Consider the following 20,670-nt stretch of genomic DNA (forward strand, 5'->3'; position numbering starts at 1 on the left):
GAGCCTATGGTGCAGACATCAATATCCAGTCAGGTGAGACCCACTTCTATTCACACTGAGCACATCACCTCCGTTATAACACAAGTAACTCCCTCCCCTCCACCACAAACCCCTGATTTTACATCTATACCTTCACCTCTACACTGCCATAGTTTACTGAACTAGGATGAGGAGAAGGTGGATTTCATTTTACGGATGCCAGTGACTTGCCAGACAGCCCTTCCCATTTGTTCACTTCTTCATGCTCGTGTTTTCCTTCTCCTCTTCTGTAAACTGTTTTCAGGTGGCCAGCGCTTAGCAGGTGTTCCCTTGTTAAGCACAACCTAGCATGATTCACATCCATTTTGGGGATCACTGCATGTTAGCATAATAAAAACAAAAAGTAGACAGTAGTACTGGACAATCCTACTGCTTCAGCCAAAGAAAACAAGCTTTCACACCAAGGCAAGATTGTAAGTTAGAATCTTTTCCTCAGTTCAAACTCTCAATTATACCTAAACTGAATTTGAAGAAAAATGGATTATTTTTGTTAATGCTAGCTAGTATTAAAATTTAACTGCCTAGATGTATAATATGCCTAGTTTTTAATCTCTAAATCTATTCCCCTGGTTTGGGTCTCATGATGATCAGAAATAAATGTTCCTGAAAAAAAACTTGGAATCAACCTGTGCATGGAAAAAAAAAAAAAAAGAAAGAAAGAAAAAAATCACACAAATCACACTGTATTTTAAATGGCCTACATTATTCCACCTTTACAGTACTATGCATACAATAGAGAGACAGTAGGGAGAGTTAAATACTTCCAGAAGGCAATTTGGACCTCATATTGAGATGAATTACTTTGTAAGTAATTTTAGCTCTAGTCACTCTGAAGATGACTACTTATCTTCATCCTTTATGCTGAGAATAAAAGCACTACTCAATTAGCAGCCTCCAGTCAGGTGACCTGACTCTCTCTCCTCCTTTTTTAACAGGTATTAACTTCTCCCCGTGTTAACAAGGACTGATGCCCTTCAGCAAAATGTCTCTATGTTTTGTCCTTCCCCCCCTCCCCCCTTCCTTTCTTTTTTTTTTTTTTTTTTGAAATGTGCTAGCTAGACAGGCTATTATTTGGGATTGTATAAGCCACAGACATTTCTTTTTTTTTTCTAGTTTCAGCCTATAGCAGGAATTTGGATCCAGGGACCTAAGCAACATTCCGTTGCTCAAGCTTATCACAAACACAGAGAGTTGCTTTAAGTGGTAACAATAATTGGCATTGCCAGGGAGGACTGGTAATCAAAGAAAAAAACAAGAACTGTGTGTAAAACATTCTATTGTTCAGGTAGAAAGATGAAAAACCTGTTACAGAATCTATAGAATAGGGCAATAGGTTTTGGTTACCAGCAGGAAACTATAACATTGCTTTATGTGAGCATGTAAATACAGATATTCATAAAGTAAATATTTGCCACTGCTTTTGTTTATTTAAAAACAAAGACACCAGACAACTTTTTAGGCTTTGAATCCTCTCTTCTTTGCCCCAGAAAGCAATTTAATAAAAAGCACTGTCCCTGTTATAGTGGCTTGCACAAAAAAAAAAAAAAAAAAAAGGATGATATTTCTGAAATTGCATTATGGTATTATGTCTGTCTGGGGTGCTTTGAGCTCTTTTCAGTATGGTAAGAAGGAAAAGATTCCTTACAACTATAGTAATAAAGTCAGCTACCATACTCCCAGCTTACTTCAATGCTATATTAACTCTAAAACTTTAGCTAACTATGGTGAAATAAAACTTACCTTAAAAATCAAATCCTTTTTCCCATAACGAAGCTCTTTCAGCTGGGCTTGGATCTTCTTTGACTGAAAGTAAGGATAATAAAACCAAGGGGCTTATTTTAAATATTTACTTTTAAGATCAGAAAAAAAGGTAGTAAGTTCTGACAAGAACAGAAACTAGATCAGCTTTAAAATGCAGAAAAATAACCAAAATCAACATCAATTTCTTCTCCAGGGTAGCATGTGTGTATTCATATACTGTGACATGTTTGAAAACAACAATGGAGATATAAGAAGATAACATAGATTTTGACAAGCTAAAAAAAAAAAAAAAAATACCCCCAAACCCTATTATTTCCTTCACGTTCAACCATAATTATGAAAATCTTAGTCAAGAAGCAGCATTACGCTTCTGTTTCATTCTGGCAAGGTGCAATGACTTTCACAGGAATTCTATATGCAAAAACCCGTCACTGAAGTCATGTAAATGAGTAAACCAGGCTCATATATAGTAATACCCTCTTTCACGAAAAGTTAAACAGCTAAAAGGACTGCTCGCACAAATGCAGTTACTTGTACGTTTATGCATTTGCAAAAAAATAGGGCTTTTGTATCATCAACTATCTTTGCTAGCCCGCTCTTCAGTAAAAGTGAGATTTCTTTCCCTCTGTTTCATAAAGTGACCCTTTTTTCCTTGAAGTAATGAAACATTCTAGGAATCAATAATAATAAATCCCTGTTGTCTCTGTAAGTTAATTTCAAAAAAGGCATTTAGCTATTCCTGTCTTAGTCTAGCATAGAGATCATGGAAAGGAAATCAGTTTTACATATGTTATAGATGTATATTATACATCTACAGAGCTACATATAATTTTCATAAGGATGCCCAAACTTTATGTTATTCCTCTAAAATTTGAGTTTGCAGATCACTTTCTAATACATTCTTGTTGCTTCTAGTGATGTCACAGAAATGAGTTGAGATGAGAGCGCTTTAGGAACACTCACCATAGGCGCATAATATATAATCTATACCAGACCCTCAGTACAAAAGACTGTGATGCAAGCTTCTGAGTTTGTTAGATTTAGAATAGAGAGGAACGTTACTTACCTCTTCCGCATGAATACCACAAAGCTTGTTTCCTGACAAGAGCTTGTTTTTGAGGCTTTTGTTCTGAGAGGGGAAAAAAAAAAATACAGTTTTATTACTGAGAGTTACTGAAATATTTAGGGACCCTCTAAATATTTGATCATACTGGTTTTATTTTATACATGGATAACACCTTCAAGTCACCAGCAAAGACACAGGTAAGAATAGAGATGCATCATGGCACAATATCATCTCTTACAGAATTCTAAAAGCCTATGACTTTGCATTAAACCCTGCTTTCACAGGAACAGGACTGCACATAGAAACCTTCCAAAACACTCTAGCAACTGAAAGCAATTTAGATTGGATATGCTGAGGTAAAAAAGGAAAGAAAAAAACCCTGTAACCCTTACCTGGTGTCAACTGCATAGCTCAGTATCATTTTCAGTAAATCATTATAACCACTGAGTAATAGGGCCAAGTTCTCATCGCTTGACCTTGATGATCAAATTCATGGTGTGTCTCTGCTAAATTTCATAATTTAAAACTGCAAGTAATCAAAAAATTTAGAAGGTTAGCTACCTGATAGCATTTTGCCAACTCAATATGCTTTTTCATGTAGGAGTTTTAAATGTAGTTCTTCTGATTTTCAGGGAAAATAATAAACCTCGATAAAACGAATTTTCAATAGCCTGGTAATTCTTTCTGCACTTCTCACTCTTATTATCCCATAATTGACAGTCAAGGGTAGAGTTTTCTCTGCAGCATGGACATCTTTCAAAACTGCTTAGAAACATAAGTATTCGATAAGCAGATCTTCAAGTGCTGGACATAACATGCTTACACTAAAGAAAGAAATGAAAAGAACACCAAACCCATCAACTCCCGTGCTAACAAACCGTGAATATACATACAGAAACCTGGCCCACCGCGTTTCGTGAATGTATATTTATTACTGAATAGCAATAGCTTTCTTGAACATTGTGCACAAGAACAAGCTGGCACTAGAGAAAAAAACGGTAATTCCATCAAGTTCAAATTTAGGTCCACATCCCACTGAAAAACTGGAAGCTTTATTTCCAGAACTAGAAGCTTGGAGTTTTTCTTGAAAAAAACCTTTAATATGAAAGTGAATGCAAAGAAATTAAAATTCCATTTGAAACCTCCTTTGCACGATTCCAAAATCAGGAGAAAATATTATATCATTTCACACGTTTTACTGTTGCTATCTGCCGTGCGCCAATATACGCTGCTGCAGAAACAATAAATCTTTTCCAGCTGTTTGACACCGGCACCCACAGTTCTGTAATACAACAGAAAGGAACTGAGCTGTTACTTGGAATGAGACAACCCAGGTTCTGCCTTGCAGAATATGATTTGCAAAGGGCTGGGTGTGTGGGGAGAGAGAACAAATGTTGCTCTGGTAAGTCTCGCAGTCGATTACTTTTTTTCTTTATTTGAAAATGATGTTGTAGCTCATCACAGAGCAACACTTTGGGAACTGGGTAGCAGATACGAGCTGAACAAAGATAAACCAACTAGAAACCAAAGAGGTGAAGAACACCCAACACATCTATTACTTGACCAGAGCTACATCTAAAGAGCGATGTTGTACTGTGATCACCCAGGAGATGCGATTGGTTTCACATGAAAGATCAGCATCGCCTCTTAGGGTGACAGCCAAACAGATGTGCCAAAGGCACTGCTTCATTAGGGAATTGCACTTAATTAACCCAGGAAGTCAAGTCATCACTTTGTTTTGACTAACTAGCTTCATTATCCTCTCATTATCCCCTCACAGCCTGGTGATGGTTGGTTTAGGTAACAGACTCTATCCCTATTTCAGAACCGAAGTAAGAATGAGTAGAGTAAGCCTGACATTTTCGCTCATTTATCTTCCTTTTGCCAAGCACAAGCTACTATAAGAAATACTTCTATTAATACATTAACTTCTACATGTGCTGTTTTGAGAAGACCCTACAGTAACCCAGAAAGCGAAGAACTGAACGTCTACCACCTCGACAGGACACACATTGTTTTAGATGGCTGTCACAACTTCCACATTATGTGCCAAAGTAGCCTGGCAAAAAGAATATAGTTAAAAGAATTTGTTCAAAACCAAAATTTGATGAAAATATTTTAAGTAAGGAGATGGAGTAAATTTTGGAGATTTAGCTAGGTTCAGCAGGATTTACGAATCCTGTCTCATTATCCAGTCTATTAGCAACAAAACAAAAACCAGAGTTACCAGAGTGCAGGCAAAATAGTCATGATTTAATCTGTACTTAATAAAGTTTTTAGAAATGAGAGCAAGCATTAAAGGTTACAATTATCAAGAGCATAATAAGTAGGAGCTTGTCAGAGGTAGATGACAACTTCTTGCTTACAATTTGAGTGATTTACGTTACTTCGCCAATCACATGCCACTGTCAAAAATAGCTTTGCATGCTGATTAATAGTGCTAATTTTATAGCAGAATGTGAAGTATATCAGTAGAAACATGTAAAGTATAACAGAGCCTGGTTCGATCAGGATTCTGAATTAAATGTTGCAAAATGAAGACTCTGATCAGGTAACATTCTGTAAGTTTGCTAGAAAGGGGTTATTCAAAATCAGATCAATTAATCAGTGATTTTTTTTAGGTTACAAATACTTATTGAGTCAGAACAGAAGTTCTGACTTCTAAGTCGTAGATAAGGATTCAAGACGATGCTTCCTATTTTCCTATTAAGCATCCTTCAAAGTACAATAACAAATAAGTTTAACTAGAATTTTACACAGCTTTTATTTCAAATTTTTCAGTTGTTATGAAGTACTTTAATGGAAAAGGTCATGGACATTTCAAGTTTAAAAACCAATAAAAGTTTAAGGAATAAATTAAGTATCTGTAAACATCTCTTTAATAGCCTCTTTTAAAATTATATAAAATAATGATTTTAATTAGACATGGCCTTTCAGATTTAGAGAAAGGATGCCATTCTATTCAGACAAAATGGGTAATTTAATGTATTTGAACATCTTAGCTTATAGCACAAACTGTTAGCTGGAGTGTTTGCATGCGATCATATCATTAAGCCAAGTTACTGTAGTATCTAACTCTCAATTTACTACATCTTTTATCTCACTTTACCAGTAGTTTCAATGCATCCCTAAATTCAAGGGCAAAAAACCGCTGGTTGCCACAAATGTGGTTGCCACACGCGCAAGAATCCTGTTTTCTCTTCCCATGCAGTCAATTCTTCCTGTCCTGGTACCTACACTGAAGAACTAGTACCACACGTGACTCCAGTGTCTATTCTGTGTCCTCCAAAAAAGTGAGAAAACTCAATGACAACTTGTCAGATTTGTTAACATACTCCTCAAAGAGCTTCCATACTGAAAATAAAAAGCTTTCTGCCCCAATCCTAAGTAGATTTGTCAGACAGTCGCTTGGCTTTTTTTCTTTTTTCCTTTTTTCTTATATTCCCATCTCATTTGCATATTTTGTTTGGGTTCTGATATTATTTTCAATATGTGAGACCAGGCTTAAAGGAAGCTGAATTCATTATATGATCATTGACAGTAGCCCTACATTTAGGCTGCCTAAAGATCTCCCACCAATATAAAAACACATTAAAAGCTGTAGCAGCATAGTTGCTTTGCCAGCATGCCTTTGGAACCTGCAAGGGAAAAAAAACCTCGCTTGCTGGCTAGAAGGGTATATATACGTTTCTATTCCTAACTCTAGAAAATAATCCCTTCTCTTCTGTCATTTATTCTCCTGAATCAAAGGCCAGTAGCCAGCCAAAATAACCGCAAAACATTTGAAGAAATGCACCCATGTTATCACAAAAGCAGCAACCCCTACTGTGACAGGCAGCACATCGCCTCTCCGGAGAAGGGGGAGAGAGGGAAGAAAAATACAGAGAGATATGACTACTTTAGCATTCTCAGAAAACAATAACCACAATGCCAATAATCTTTTCTTTTCATATTGTTAAAGAATTTTACTAACTTTTAGCTCAATAAAATTCAGGTTTCCTTCCCTCTCCTATCCCTTTTTCCCTACAATATCAATGCATAATGGCTGAAAGGCATGAAAGGGGGGTTTTAGTAATTTTTTTTCTTTTTTTTTAATTCCCATCTCCCTGTTAGAAAACTTAGACAAAGACTTAAAAAGAAAAGCACAAACTATACACTTGAAAGCTCAATAGAAGCACTTTTACAGTTGCAGTTCTAGTTCCTTCCTTTTCTTCAAACTCATTTCATTAAAATCATTAATTACACAGCTACATATTGTATTTTTCATAATATCCCCTCCTCATTTAGCATATAAAATAAACAGCTCGTGAGGCAAGAGTCACAGTTTATAGGCATTGTTAAATGTGACAAACTACCCCGGGTCCATTTTAAAGGGGTTTATCATCACTGAAAATCTGAAATTGTGGGGGTTAACATTTATCTGATGTATGATATATTCTACTGACAGAAGGGTAAAATTATGCCACCAATGTAAAAGGCACAAATTTTCAGATGTCATTTCTTGAAGTTAGGTTATCTTGACCTCTGGCCACACAGATAAATGCTTTAAAGTTTATGTTTCATAATTTGAAACACCAGTATTACCTCTTTGAAACAGCATCAGAATCTCAACCCGAGATGAGCAAACTGTACAATGTAGACACCATCAGTACAAAACAATTTAGTTTGCCTGCTAGCCTTTGAAAGCATGAAGACACAAAGTATGTTCAAGGAAAGAAAATCACTTTCTCTCTCAGAAAATTATTCCCAGCAATCAACTTCAATTCAGACATTTTATCTGAGGTCTGACAGTGGTTGTTTGTTGTATACAAGATAAATTTGGCTCTGCCTCCCCTTGATGAATAGCGCAAATCAAACCATGCTGAGCCCCTGCTCATCATTGGAACATTTCTCTTATGGGCATCCTATTAAAAAAACAAGCCCAAACCCAAGAACAACAAAAAAGCCTGGACTCTACTCAGCAGGAATGTCAGGACCAATTGCCGAGATGAACTGTTTTCCATCCTCTGTTAAACCAAAGCACCCTTAGGAGGGAAATCAGAAGACAGCAACAGACCAAAATCAAATATCTGGACTTATCTGATATCACAATGTATTGGTACCCATTTTGCTTTGGATATTAGCTTTTTATTTCACGACGATGAAAAATGTTTCATATAACATGAAGCAGTGCGACTGCTTTAATCCCAGCAGGGTTGGCTCAGCCCCTCATCTTTCTGAGACAGATAAATTGAGTTTCCTGCACTCTGCTACGTGAGGTTTTTCAGATAAGACCTTGAGAACTGCAGTTCTGCCTTGCCTTTATGGTCAGTGAAGACATTGTGCCTTTTTGTAAGAGAAGTTTGCCTTGATCTTCTTGAGGATGTTTGAGTCTCTTTTCCCCACAGTTTTTCAGTGGACAAGCGTGCCAAACAGCTGGAGGACTCTGTCCCATCCATGTACTGACGATGCAGAGATAAACTGCACACTTTTCAGATCTCTCTGGGTCTAAACTCAGAAAGCACCACTGTCTTTGAATTCCTGGGAAAAGCCCACTTTCACCACGGTCAGGCTTCAGCCCCTCCATGCCCAGACATGCCCTCCAACACCTCTGCCTACGCTGTATTCCGGAGGCACACGCAACACCCAGAAGCCGAGAGCCCAACTGGGTAACCCCAGCAAACACATCACGTTGCTGTAAGCTTTGATATATATGGACTTTTAAAGTCCTGTTTTGTTGGTTTGGGTATTTTTTCTGTAAACCGTCCCCTAGCCTTACACTCTTACATTACAGATGAAGGCACATAAGAGCAAGCTTCCCCAAACAAACAGTATAAATTTCTTTTCCTCTGCACATCTATCCCTTCTAATGCTAGGTGCTATTTTTTCTCCTGAACTTCAGGTAGTCCACCTGAGCTGAAGGAGTTGGCAAGCGACACACAAAAATTGTCTATTTGAGCTTTTAGCAAGAGTTTTGTGTTGGGTGCGGCAGGACACAGGTACAACTATTTCCACGAATCCCCAGGCGCGCAGGGGAAGCAACACCACGGTCTCCCAGTGAACCGAGCACACACTTTTGTTGTTTAGTTGAGAAGTGCTGTGTCCGCAACTTCTTCCAAACATTAATCCCGAATAATTTGTGCGCTGGGGAAGCACACAGAGAAAAGGAAGGGCAGAGTCAGAAGTACAGGCACATAGAGCTTCCTCCCGAGAAAAACGGGTTTTGTTGGCATCACTGCATCTTTGTGCGTATATTACAATAATGCACAATGATAGCCTAACTTTATATGAAAGTCTCCCCTCTAGCAAATAAGCGATTCCTTTTGTCCGAGGCAGAGTACGTCCTGCAGTTGTGCCCCATATAATCTTATTGTGTAAAATTGAAATGCAACGCCACTATCTTCCATCTTTACTTTATCAGCTATCTAACATTTGCCAGATGGCAACACTGACAACTTCAGGCACCTGCTTCCACATGCCCCACAGCCACTCAAGTCCTGCCTTACAAGAAGTCTGTTGTGGGTGGCCTCTAGTATTGCTGGGCATCACCTCCAAATCTCTCCAGTAAGAAAGTTTTGTTTGTTTTGCACTAGTGAAGTGGCACGAGGCTGGCTGAAGACATCTCTTAGCCATGGCTACAACCGCGGTTTTGCTGCATCATAAAACAGTTGATGTAACAATGTCGGCACAATGTTAAATGAACCAGAATAAGGAGATACAGAATAATGACAACAATAATAAAAATAAAAGTATACATTTTGAGTATTTTTAAATCTCTTTATCTCTCTTTCTAAATGTAAACATGAGACAGTAAATATACATATATGTATTTAAAGTAATAACAAGCTAACACATTGCAGCATATTGGATTGGATCCATTATAGATGGTAAATTTTTAGTCACATTCCCACCTGATCGCGCAAAAAAACTTGGAAATAGAATACAGAAGAAAACTTGTGGCACATGTTGAGACTTGGTTCCATCCTAGCTGTGGAACAAATCGAGGTGTAAATGTGAGCTGGTCTCCCACTTAAAGGGAAACAGCAGCTGAGAGCCAGTCAGAAATCTTTCTATAGCTAAAAAATGCATTTCATCTGTTGCATAATAATATTGTTACGCAAATACAGAGTAACTAATCTTTGATCTAGCCTTCCTCATGCACATACTCTTTTCTCAGAATCTTTTCATATATTTCAACTTTTTAATGTTTCCACACCAAAATTCTAAACACTGGCTTCTCCATAAAAGCTCATCCCTACAAAAATTAACGGTTTAAGTGGGATTTGTGTCTCTAAAGCACAATTATTGATAGCTTGCATTGAAAATGTTTGATGTTAATGTTTAAAGACTTAATAGGAAGGTTTAATTCGCAGCCTACTTGCCATCAATATTAGTATTTTGCATCACTCAATGGCCTAGATAAGTAGTTGCAGACCAAAACCCCAGTCATCGTTCTCCTGTCTGAGACTTCATTCCAAACACAGCTCAGCACAGGACTATCAGACTGGTGTGAGATTTCTCCCCTGCCTGAGGTGAAGCGTTTAAGTGCTCTTCAAAGGCAGTTGGCTTTAAGATGTCCTCCACCCTTGTTAGTCCCTGACAAGCCATTAGCATTCTGAGCAGGATTAGAGAACTGCTGCTGTGTTTTAAAACTTCAACGTTTTTACAGAATGAGGTAAATGCTGATTTTCCGTAGCAGTCTTCTCTATTAGAAATGTGGGATGGGATCTAAGGAATCAAGTCACTTCAGGGCTCAATCATTCATGATTGTTATTAGAAATACTTGTGCTCTGAATTCAAGAGTAATTCATAATGCAGTTGTTCAGTCACCAGCTATCTGGCAGTCTCTGGGATGTAAAAACAGTGGCTGAAAAGCTCTTTAAGATTCTGATCCAATACATTAAGTTTAGTAATTACTACTACATTGAAACTACTATTTGCACTACATTTAAAGATGCGGGGTTTGTTTTTCACCCCTTTTAGCCTGTATTTTGAATTGCGTGTCTCCAAGCCACAATAGGCTTTGCTCTACAGCTCTCATCTAAGGTGAGATTTATTTCCCGTCTAGTCCTCACAATTAGAATTGCTTGGAGAACGATGCTGACCCAGAACGCCGTCATTCTTTCATGGAGGACAGTCATTTGGGAGCTATCCTCCTTCTTTCTGTTTGCCAGGTGGAGTTTAGAGTCTTCACTACGACCTGTAAAAGCAGCTTGCCTCTTCCTGCTATCACCTTCATGTACCAATAAAATAAAATAAAATAAAATTTAAGAAATTTAAGAAAAGGTACTGGGAACAGATCTACACTGTAAAAGGAAGACTATAGTACACTGATACTTCTCTAATACCTGTGAACTTGCTTCACTCTTCCTTAATCCAAAGGTTTTCTTTTTATCTGGAATAACTGATGTTTGGCAACTTTTCACATTTGCACCTGAACTTTCACGCATGCATCTAATATTAATATTCTGTCAGAGTTTGCAAATATGTATCCACATAACAACAACAACAACATTAGAATAAAAGCACGTTCCTGAATAACTATTATTATTTATAGGGTTAGGATGCAGTATAAAATGTTGGTACGTGCAATCTTTTCTATGCACGTTTTAAATAGTTCGGTGGGAAAAAAACCCAAAAACCTCTCAATCTCTCAACACTTAGAAGGAGTGGATTTTTATGTTACAGCAATGTATCAGTGTACTGAACCAAGTAGTCTTTTTTTTCCAGCATATGTTTCCTTTGGATTGCAAGGGGTCAGAGACATTTATTTTCCTTATCTCTGAGTAAAGATAGTTTATGATTAGGAAAATGATACACAAAAATATTTATTGGACTGATTTAATTTTCAATTACACCTTTCCAGTCATTTCAACAGGGCTTTGTTATGGGAAAGCAAATGCCACTTCTAATTCTTTCCGTGTCAGATATTCTAATTAAAAACACAGCAGCATATTAAATACAGAATCCCATTTTACAGAATTTATATCTGAAATGAAGGGTAATTGCTTATGCCATGCAGGATTATCTAGAGAAGAAACCTGACAACTCTTTGATCTTTCCCTTTGGTAGAGGTGGCTGAGTGCCCTGGGGATGGTTTGTGGGATCAATAAAGCAGAACACCTAGTTAGGTAGATGTTAGCCTGAAGCTCCTTCTTTTCATTTGTTCGACATTTGTGAACAGAATGGTGAAAAGAAGCTGGTGCTGCTGCAAGCTGCAGGTTAGGCTTAAAAAAACCAACACCAAAAACAGCTCAGTGAGAGCTCTATTAAAGCAAGGTGACAGAAATGAAAAGAGCATGCTGAATGTGACCAAACATGTAAATAAAAATAATCTAAATATAAAATGCATTTCTGACTTTGAAAAAACCAAGCTCCTCTATCACTAGAAGTGTGAAGGGTCATACTAGTTACATTCTGTTCTACAACTTCACTTTTTCTGCTGTACCAGCAGCAGGGGATGAAACGCTGCATTAAGCATATTTTAGATCCAGAATTGTCAACATCTGTCTTAAAACATAAATGGCATAGTTATAAAAGGAGAAGGGCAGGAGATGACTGAGGAATACATTTATGCTGCTCTCTGTGGAGTCTTATCACTCAGGTTCGCTTTAATATTAATAAGCTCTGTCTCCCGAATTCTCTCAGTAGCAGTGCACTGAGTATTTGTTGTTACAGAACTTTTTGGCCAATATATTTAATTTTTAAAAGAAGTTTTGCAAGTACAATCTACAGACATCTAAAATATACATCAGCTGTTTTGAAGAAGCTACTACCATATCTTTCAATCAGGAAATAGATATCCCTGAGGCAGTTTTACTGGACTGATTCACATACTAAACATATTTTCACCATGCTGTGCTCGTTCAATATACTGAGAGATAAGTACCTACATAATAGGTACTAGTAATATCACCTTCTTGCCTCTGTCCTGATATGGTCTGTCCCCACTTATAGAATACAAAGTGATTTCCGGGATGTTTCAGCACTTTCTAAAATATTAATTTTTAAATCACAAATTCCATGCAGGTAAGATCACCAGTAGAGTTCGTATCAGGAGGCAAAGCAAAGCTGGCTCCATCTTTGGAACTGACGAAGTAGAAATGAGCTCACATTCTCTTATATCTTGATAAGCAAATCACAGTAGCAATTTACCGCAGTCAGCACACGTGTAGCAAAACCGTAAGCCACATCCATGTGTCTTCAAAACATCAGGAGCGTAACCTAAACACCATTCACTGTCCTACTATATCAGGTGCAGGCAGTAACACAAACTTTACTTGTGTCGGAAGCTGGCAGGACAGGAGGTATCTTCAGCCTTGAAGTGGCCCGGTTGCGTTACCAGGAGGCTGTGTCATCTATAAGCAGCATGGAGTAAACCAGTAAATAGCTCAATGCAAACGTAGGCACAGGACGGTTTGCATGGGCAGTTAGGGGTATTCTTACTCTACTGGTGCAGAATTTGAATCCAATCATCATTAATCTTCAATTATTTCCTAAAAGTCATTCAGCAAGATGAAGAGAAGTCAGGAGGAGGATCTGATTCAGACGACCCAACTGACATTTTTTGAGCTCTTAACTATATTTCTTCAGGAATCATTGACCTGCTCATGATAGTGAGCTTAACTTTTTATGCCAGGATCCCTCGTCTTGGGAAGGCAGGAGAAAGGAGTATACCCTAATATAAACTGAGCTATTTTTCCATGTTATTGAACAGTGTTTCCCCCTATTTAAGCTCAGTACAGCGATATAAGATACAGATACTTCATATTGGGCTCCTAAGGGTTCTTATGAAAAAAATAACTAAAAAAAAAAAGGCTCTGAGTACAGCTTAAATTTCTCTGGTTTCTGAGAGTAAATAACATATCTATAAACTACCTAAATATCTTCAGGAAAAAAAAACAGCCAATAAATAATATTTCAGTGAAAAACTGAAGACAGTAAAGACCATCATAAAAAAAAGTTGAAGACAACATTTCTTAGTATTTTAAGAGAGCCTAATCAATCAAGAGGACATGGGACTTCCTTCCTCTAAGAACATCTGGAATAGAAGGTGATCTGCCTGGTCATATGCAAATCAATTCCTATTTCTGACCGGAATATCTCGTTTTCGTTAATGCTGCCATGAATATGAACTTGAGTCAATATCTCAAAGTCAAGGGAGGGTTTCAGTGAGACTTGGGGTCATGCCCTAAAATGGCAACAATTTAATATTAAAAAATAAACATTTTCTTAGTAATTTTTAGAAGTATTTTATGTGATAATGCAAAGTTCTTTAAAATTATTCCCACAAAACATATTTCTCTGTAGATAAACTACCACATTTTTTCATGTTGATGACTTCATTCAGTATTGATGTTCAGCAAAGGACAAAGGGACTTTGTTGATCATTTACCTCGGACAATATATAATTAAATGATAGAGGTTGTACTATGTAACTGTGAAATTACACAGACCACAATTCTGAATTATATTAAAAAGGACAAAGCCCCAAATATGTAAAGTATCAAAGCACACGTGTTGTTTTCCACTCTGAATCTCTGCCCAACAGGCTATAACGTTTGGCAAAGACATACCTCCAAAATCTGGCAGCAAACTGTGCCTACAAAAGAAAAGCATGTGCTTCCTTTTTCAGAAAAATACATTATTAGTACTTTGCTACATCTTATACACTGAAAATTAAGGCAGTATGCAAAAGAAGTCTTTTCCTCCCTAAGCAGACTGTTAGTCTTTACTGTTATCTCCTGGCATCCTGCTTTTGTGCACATTCCAAATGTCATCTATTATTGATAATGTTCTCTGAACAGCTGCATTGATGTGCAAGCTGTGAAAAGTAATTTGCTTTAAAGTACTGGGGCCATTTACTGTATTTAAATGTCAGAAAAATATTCTATAATTCTTGATTAACTTCACATTTCGTTCCATATTGTTTCTGCAACAAAACAAGTTTCAGGCTGCTTGATACCAAAACTTCCCCTAAGCCTATTTTCATAAATTAAGTCATAATCCGCTCAGTTCAAGTTAGTGTTAATATTATGTCAGAACCTCAGCCATGAGTCCAGCTATTTTGCAATGCTTAGCATGTTGAATTAGCATCCCTAAACCAGCATCTTGCCTTTCTTTGCCGAACTTTCACCTTCCCAAAGCAGAGGAGTAATGGCAGAATATATTTCATTCTGATCTATTTTAACTGTCCTTTGATCATCCTTGACAAGTCTCCATAAGACAAAAACCCTTAAAGTTTTAAGGAAATTTCCAAAAAGGAAAAACAATGTTTCAGCCAGTCTACTAGACTAGCTTTGCTCTAGTGACATGTCAAGTGTAAATGTACACATTGCATTTTGTAAATAGTAACGTGTGTAGTTACACTGAAAATGGTGTCATAAAGACAAATGATGAATTAGAAGAAAAAACAAGCTTGTGATATCAGTGATAAACTGTACGCATTCAACTCCACACACACACAGAAGGAGAGGTTAGATGGGAAAAGCTTTGCCTACCTTAACCTCACAGACCATGTGTTAATAATCTGCCACGTAAAGATCTGTGAAGTCAAAATGTGCCAAGACAAAACACGTTTTTAAATAGAAACCAAACATAGCCATGAATAACCTGAAGTTGAATCTGAAATCTTGCGATTACACGGTTATGTTGTACAGGTGATATAAATCACATATTGTTTCCAAGCTATGATTTCAACAACAGAAGACTCGGACATTTCAAGTGGGAGCCAACACTTAGTCAAATGGACTGCTGAACATTCCCAGATACTTTATCTACCAGTGATGGCCCACATATGCAGCTGCTCATGGTGGCCATGAAAAGGAGTGTAGATTTTCCCCAAACTACTGTTTTTCCCCCCACCTTGCTTCAGATATCCAATGAAAGCCATTTGGAAAGCATGGCAAGACCTAATAACAGAGAACAGAACATGCATGTCAATGGAAATTCTATGATTTACTGAGTATTCGCCTCCTGACAACAGCCAGTATCTGTAAAGGAGGACTAAGGAATTATTCCTTCTCCATCAGGTAGCAATGAAAAGACCTTGCTTTCAAGGCCTGGCTTTGAAAGCTGTTAGCAAAGCATTTGAAATCTTCTCTGAAGAAGTTAGAAAGGAACTGCATGATTTTACATCGGTCCTTGAATGGCATCACGGTTTAAAATATTTAGCACGTAAAGCATACTTCGGTAAACAATACCACCAGTAAAACAACGCTATGCCCTTACCTTCCAGGCTAGACACTGCTCTGTCTTTTAAGCACAGGAAGGTGGTTTGCAGATGAAAACTTTCTGTAAGTCGGTTTCTCCTTGCTTTAATCATTTGCAAAAAAATCAGTATCAACTGTCAATACATTATCACTGAAAATTGTATTTAACTCAGTAGTCTGATAAATAGTATTTACAAAATCTCTTTGGCTGCATTTTCTGTAGCTTACGTGCAGTCTATGCACATTGGCAAGGTATTTTTAGGACTGGAAACATGCTTTATGAGATACAGAGACTTGCCGTTTTCTAGATTTATGATCTTTGTTATTTTGCTGGATAGAATATAGGCATGTTAATCATAATAGCAATTATTTCAATATTGATTGAACTAAACCTTCACAGGACCTTTCATGCTAAAAATAGAACAAAAAAAAAAAATCTGTGGAGTAAGAAAGAGATAGCTCTTCACTTCTCCCATCTCAACATCAAAGCCACTAAAATATTCAGAGGATGATGAATGTGCATAAGGAATGTTTATGTTCCTGCTTGAGATTATCATGATGCAAAATATTTTGCTGAATGTGCTAACTGATGCATAAAATTACATCAGAATTAATGCCTAGTTGCACTTTCTCTGGATTCCTTCTGGATTCACAACTAAGGTGGGAAAACACTACATGCTGATGAGTTGGAAAAACATTGCAGAAAGTTTGTGCATCTGGAGAACTTTAACAAACGCTTTAAAAACCTCATCTGGTTGGGACTAAAATGTTGCACCTCCCAAAATAAAGAGAGGAAGGCAAATCTCTCCTAAGAAAGACCAGAAAAACCAGAAGAGAACCAGGAAAACCAGAAGGGACTCAGCCAGACAGTCTATCCGTTGAGGACTGCCTTACTATCTGCAATGTCAGTCATGAGTTGAACACATCCCCTGCCCCAGACATCAGTTGGCAGTGCTGGCTAACCACAGCAAGTACATGCTGGCAAGATAAGTGATGACAAAGCTATGTATAAAACAATACAAAACTGCAAGACCAGAAGGAGGAAGTAATTAATTTGTCTGTCCGGTGATTTAAGAGGACTATGCACCAGGTCCGTCATTGCTGTGTAGAGACCTGAATTAATAAACACTGAAATTTTCATGCAGCTGCATGAAATTTATGACTCAGCCAGAGATTTCAACTCTGGGAGCTGGCAAAGGCAGCTATAACCATGGAGAACATTGTTGTAGCATTCCCCCAGCATCAAAGGCATCACAATCCTAAAGGGCTCTACTATCTGAATAAAGTACCAGGAAAGGCAGGAAAACAAAATAAATGACAAATACACATTATTTATCCCCACAATACATTAAGAAAACCCATGTGCGCACGCAGAAGCAAAAGATATGAATGATGCCTCCTCTACAAAGGCAAGGAGAGGTAAATGATGTAGAACAGCCCAGTACCGTTTACTGCTCCCATAAGGGGAAAAGGCTTACACAGAAAACCAAAAGACAAGTATATCAACTACGTCCTCCATAGGTGCAGATTCTGGAGTGACATGAAAACAGTGAAATAAGCTAGTAAGAGTTGAGGAAAAAAAACCAGTAAGCACAAAACCAGTGCAAGAGATCTGTATTTTCTTAAATAGGGATCCAAATAGCTGCTGTACAGGTAGTTTAACTGAAATTACTTAACCGAATTACACTGATTAAATGCCAAGCAAGCGTCGGACAACAGGTCTTATTGGGGTTTGCGTTTTTCAACATTGTATAAAATCCAAGTTGCAAACAAGTCACACACAAAAAGCTGCAACCACACAGGTAAATACTTCAAATACATAAATGCATGTTCATCTTCCCTTTCTGTCTCTGCTCTCTAGTCCTTCAATCCACAGAATTAAATCCTCGTGTGACTAACACGGTGCTTCTGGGCAGGTCTCAGCCTCGCCAGCGCTCAGCAGCTCACCCTTGCCTCACAGACTCACGAAATGAGGGCTGCCGTGTTGCATCTCCCTGAGACTGTAGAAGATCTAAGCTTGGCTTCTTTCTTAACGAGTGCAGATCCAATACCCACATAGCCATCTTTCCAAAGGGGTGCTCTAATTCCAACATTTTTGGTATTTTAGGGTCATGGGAGGAAAAGTATAGAAATTTTAATCCCCTCTCTAAAAGTTTTTCTGCTTTGTACGAAATACATAAACATTCAGGACGCTTATTCCTAAGAGAGTACCCACAAAAATCTGTGCAGGATTAATTTTTCATCTTTTTTTTTTTTATTCAATTGTACTTTGTATTTCAATACCTATTAGATTTTTCCTTTTTATTTCAGTTGAAACTAAGTGTTAATAGGTTTGGACAAGAAAGCAAATTTGACAGTCAGCAGATTTCACATTAATATTTGTCTTGGAAAAGAAAGGATGTAAAAATGTAATTTACCCAATCCGATGATATCAAATAGAATATTGGTCTGTCAGTCATAGGCAGGCAATCTAAGTAATGCATCTGCCCAGCAAATTTAATAACTTTTATGCTCATACTTTTCAGAACTATCTTAGAGATCTGGCTCTAGGTCATAGAAGGTGTACTTCTCATGAATGCTTCTTAAAGCTACAGCTGGCTACACATACTATTTAAAAGTGGTATGTTTTTATCTGCAAAATATATTTCAATATATTCTCAAAGCGGCTGGATTTTCAGAGGAGCAATCTTTTAATGAATTTACTGCTCAACAGCTGCATGTGTTGGAATCCATAATTATTTCTCAAAAATCCAAATCCCACATCGATGATAAAGCTGTGTCTTTCCAAATTCCCACAAGTTCAGGATTTATATTCACAGATTCACAGACTCATATTTCTGGCAAATATGAGTAAATATACTTTGAAATACTAACAGCCAAGACATGACATAATCACGACGTAGACATTAAATATAAATACAATTATTATTATATATTATATATAAATATAATTATTAAATATAATTTAACTTAATAAACGAAGCCAGGCAGGTATGTGGTCCTATTCCCAATTCCGCTAATTATATTTAACACAACTGATAATATCTCAATTTACTTTGTTTAAGAATTAGTCCTACTGATTGCTCTTTGGAATAATTGATTAATCAGAGAAATAAGGTACTTGGCAAGTAAGGAAAGGGGAAAATAAGGCACAGAACAATCAGCATCTTGATTAGGGGCTGGTGAAGAAGAAGAGCCAACCAAGCTATCGTCACCCACGCTGCAGCAAAGGCATCCATCTCGGAGGTGATGCTGATACCATGGCTTAACTAGATAAGAGAATCAGCAAATGCTTGTGTACTTTAGGGATCCTGATTGCAAAGCTCAACAGATGAAACTGAATCGGTCTAACTGTCCAAATACTTCCCAGACTTCCGTTGGGACTTTAAGATGGCAGAATCACCTCTGCTGAGGACTGAAAGTAGAAGAGTTATACAGCTGCAGATTTGATTAGCTGTTTATTTAAATTAACAGGTACAAATACTGTTTTTACACTGATATTTGTAAAATAAGAAACACCATTCCTGAGATTATTAAAACAAACAAACCACAACCAAAACCAACCAAAAAAAGACAGCAGCATCACAAAATAAATGCATTCATGACCTTAAAAAACTTTCCTTAAGACTTCTACAAAACAAAAAGGCTGCAACCCTAACAAAAGACACACATTTCTCACTCTAAGCCACCTACCAAACAGCAATAGTCTCTTTCTTTTAAGCAAACGGTCTTGAATTCTCTCCATAAATATGTAATTCTCCTTATAAGCTTGTAAAGACTAACGGTACTTCACGTTAGTGTTGAGTGTCTTGTCTTGCTCCTCCACTCACCTTTGCAAGAAAGAGAGTTACAGCATAAAACCAGAGAACATTACTTTGGAGTCAACCTTAATTGAATGGAACAAAGTAATATCACTTAGGCTGCATTAAAAGTATATGTAATCAAACTTCAAAAGAAATCCAAATTAGATTGAGAAATATACCATCTAAAGCATCACTAACAATAATAGAAGAAAACCCCCAAAGGTTAAGGCAAAGCTGCATTTTAATTTCCTTCCTTTTAACACTTGCAGGACTACTGCTAGTTACATTAGAAAGATGAGAATGACTAAAAGAAAATCAAACATTTTCCAAAGGAAAAAATGTGGGCTGTTTAACGATTAAAAACAATTAACTTAAAATTACTGATCTCTACGTCAGTCATTGAGCTTAGACCACCATAACTATTGGGTATTATTTTATAACATTTTTAAAGAACACACAGCAACCACGGAATCTGTAGTACATGAAGTGCTACCCAACTGATGGTTTTCTACACTGTACTTGCTCTGTGCAGAGGATGTAAGTTGTAGTAAGCCATGTAGTGCAAATAAGATTACTATGAACTGCATATACACACTTGCCTCTTTCAAATGTAAATAAGTTGGGGCTTTACCCAAAAGATAAAAACAGGAGTTGGCAACGGTCACTGGGAATCTGCATCAATGAAAAGAAAAACATTTACAATGTGTTTTCCACCTAAGCAGGCGTTTTGGTGAAATGCAATGCCATAACACGGCTTCTAATTTAGCTGTGCATATTTTAGCAATCAACCTAGATCTGCTTTTGTTTCTTG

The 20,670-nt window shown here is 37.3% G+C and overlaps 1 protein-coding gene across 1 annotated transcript in view; it reads right to left on the reverse strand.

The window, feature by feature from the left end:
- LUZP2 (leucine zipper protein 2) overlaps positions 1 to 20,670 on the reverse strand; it is a 282,593-nt gene that overhangs the window by 64,005 nt on the left and 197,918 nt on the right. Inside the window, exons 7-8 of the mRNA XM_075047108.1 lie at positions 2,867 to 2,929; positions 1,780 to 1,842 (exon numbers count right to left, since the gene is read on the reverse strand). Coding sequence (XP_074903209.1) covers positions 1,780 to 1,842; positions 2,867 to 2,929 — 126 coding nt within the window. The remainder of the gene's footprint in view (positions 1 to 1,779; positions 1,843 to 2,866; positions 2,930 to 20,670) is intronic.

Source organism: Buteo buteo, chromosome 16 (assembly GCF_964188355.1).
Source record: "Buteo buteo chromosome 16, bButBut1.hap1.1, whole genome shotgun sequence".
NCBI lineage: Eukaryota > Metazoa > Chordata > Aves > Accipitriformes > Accipitridae > Buteo > Buteo buteo.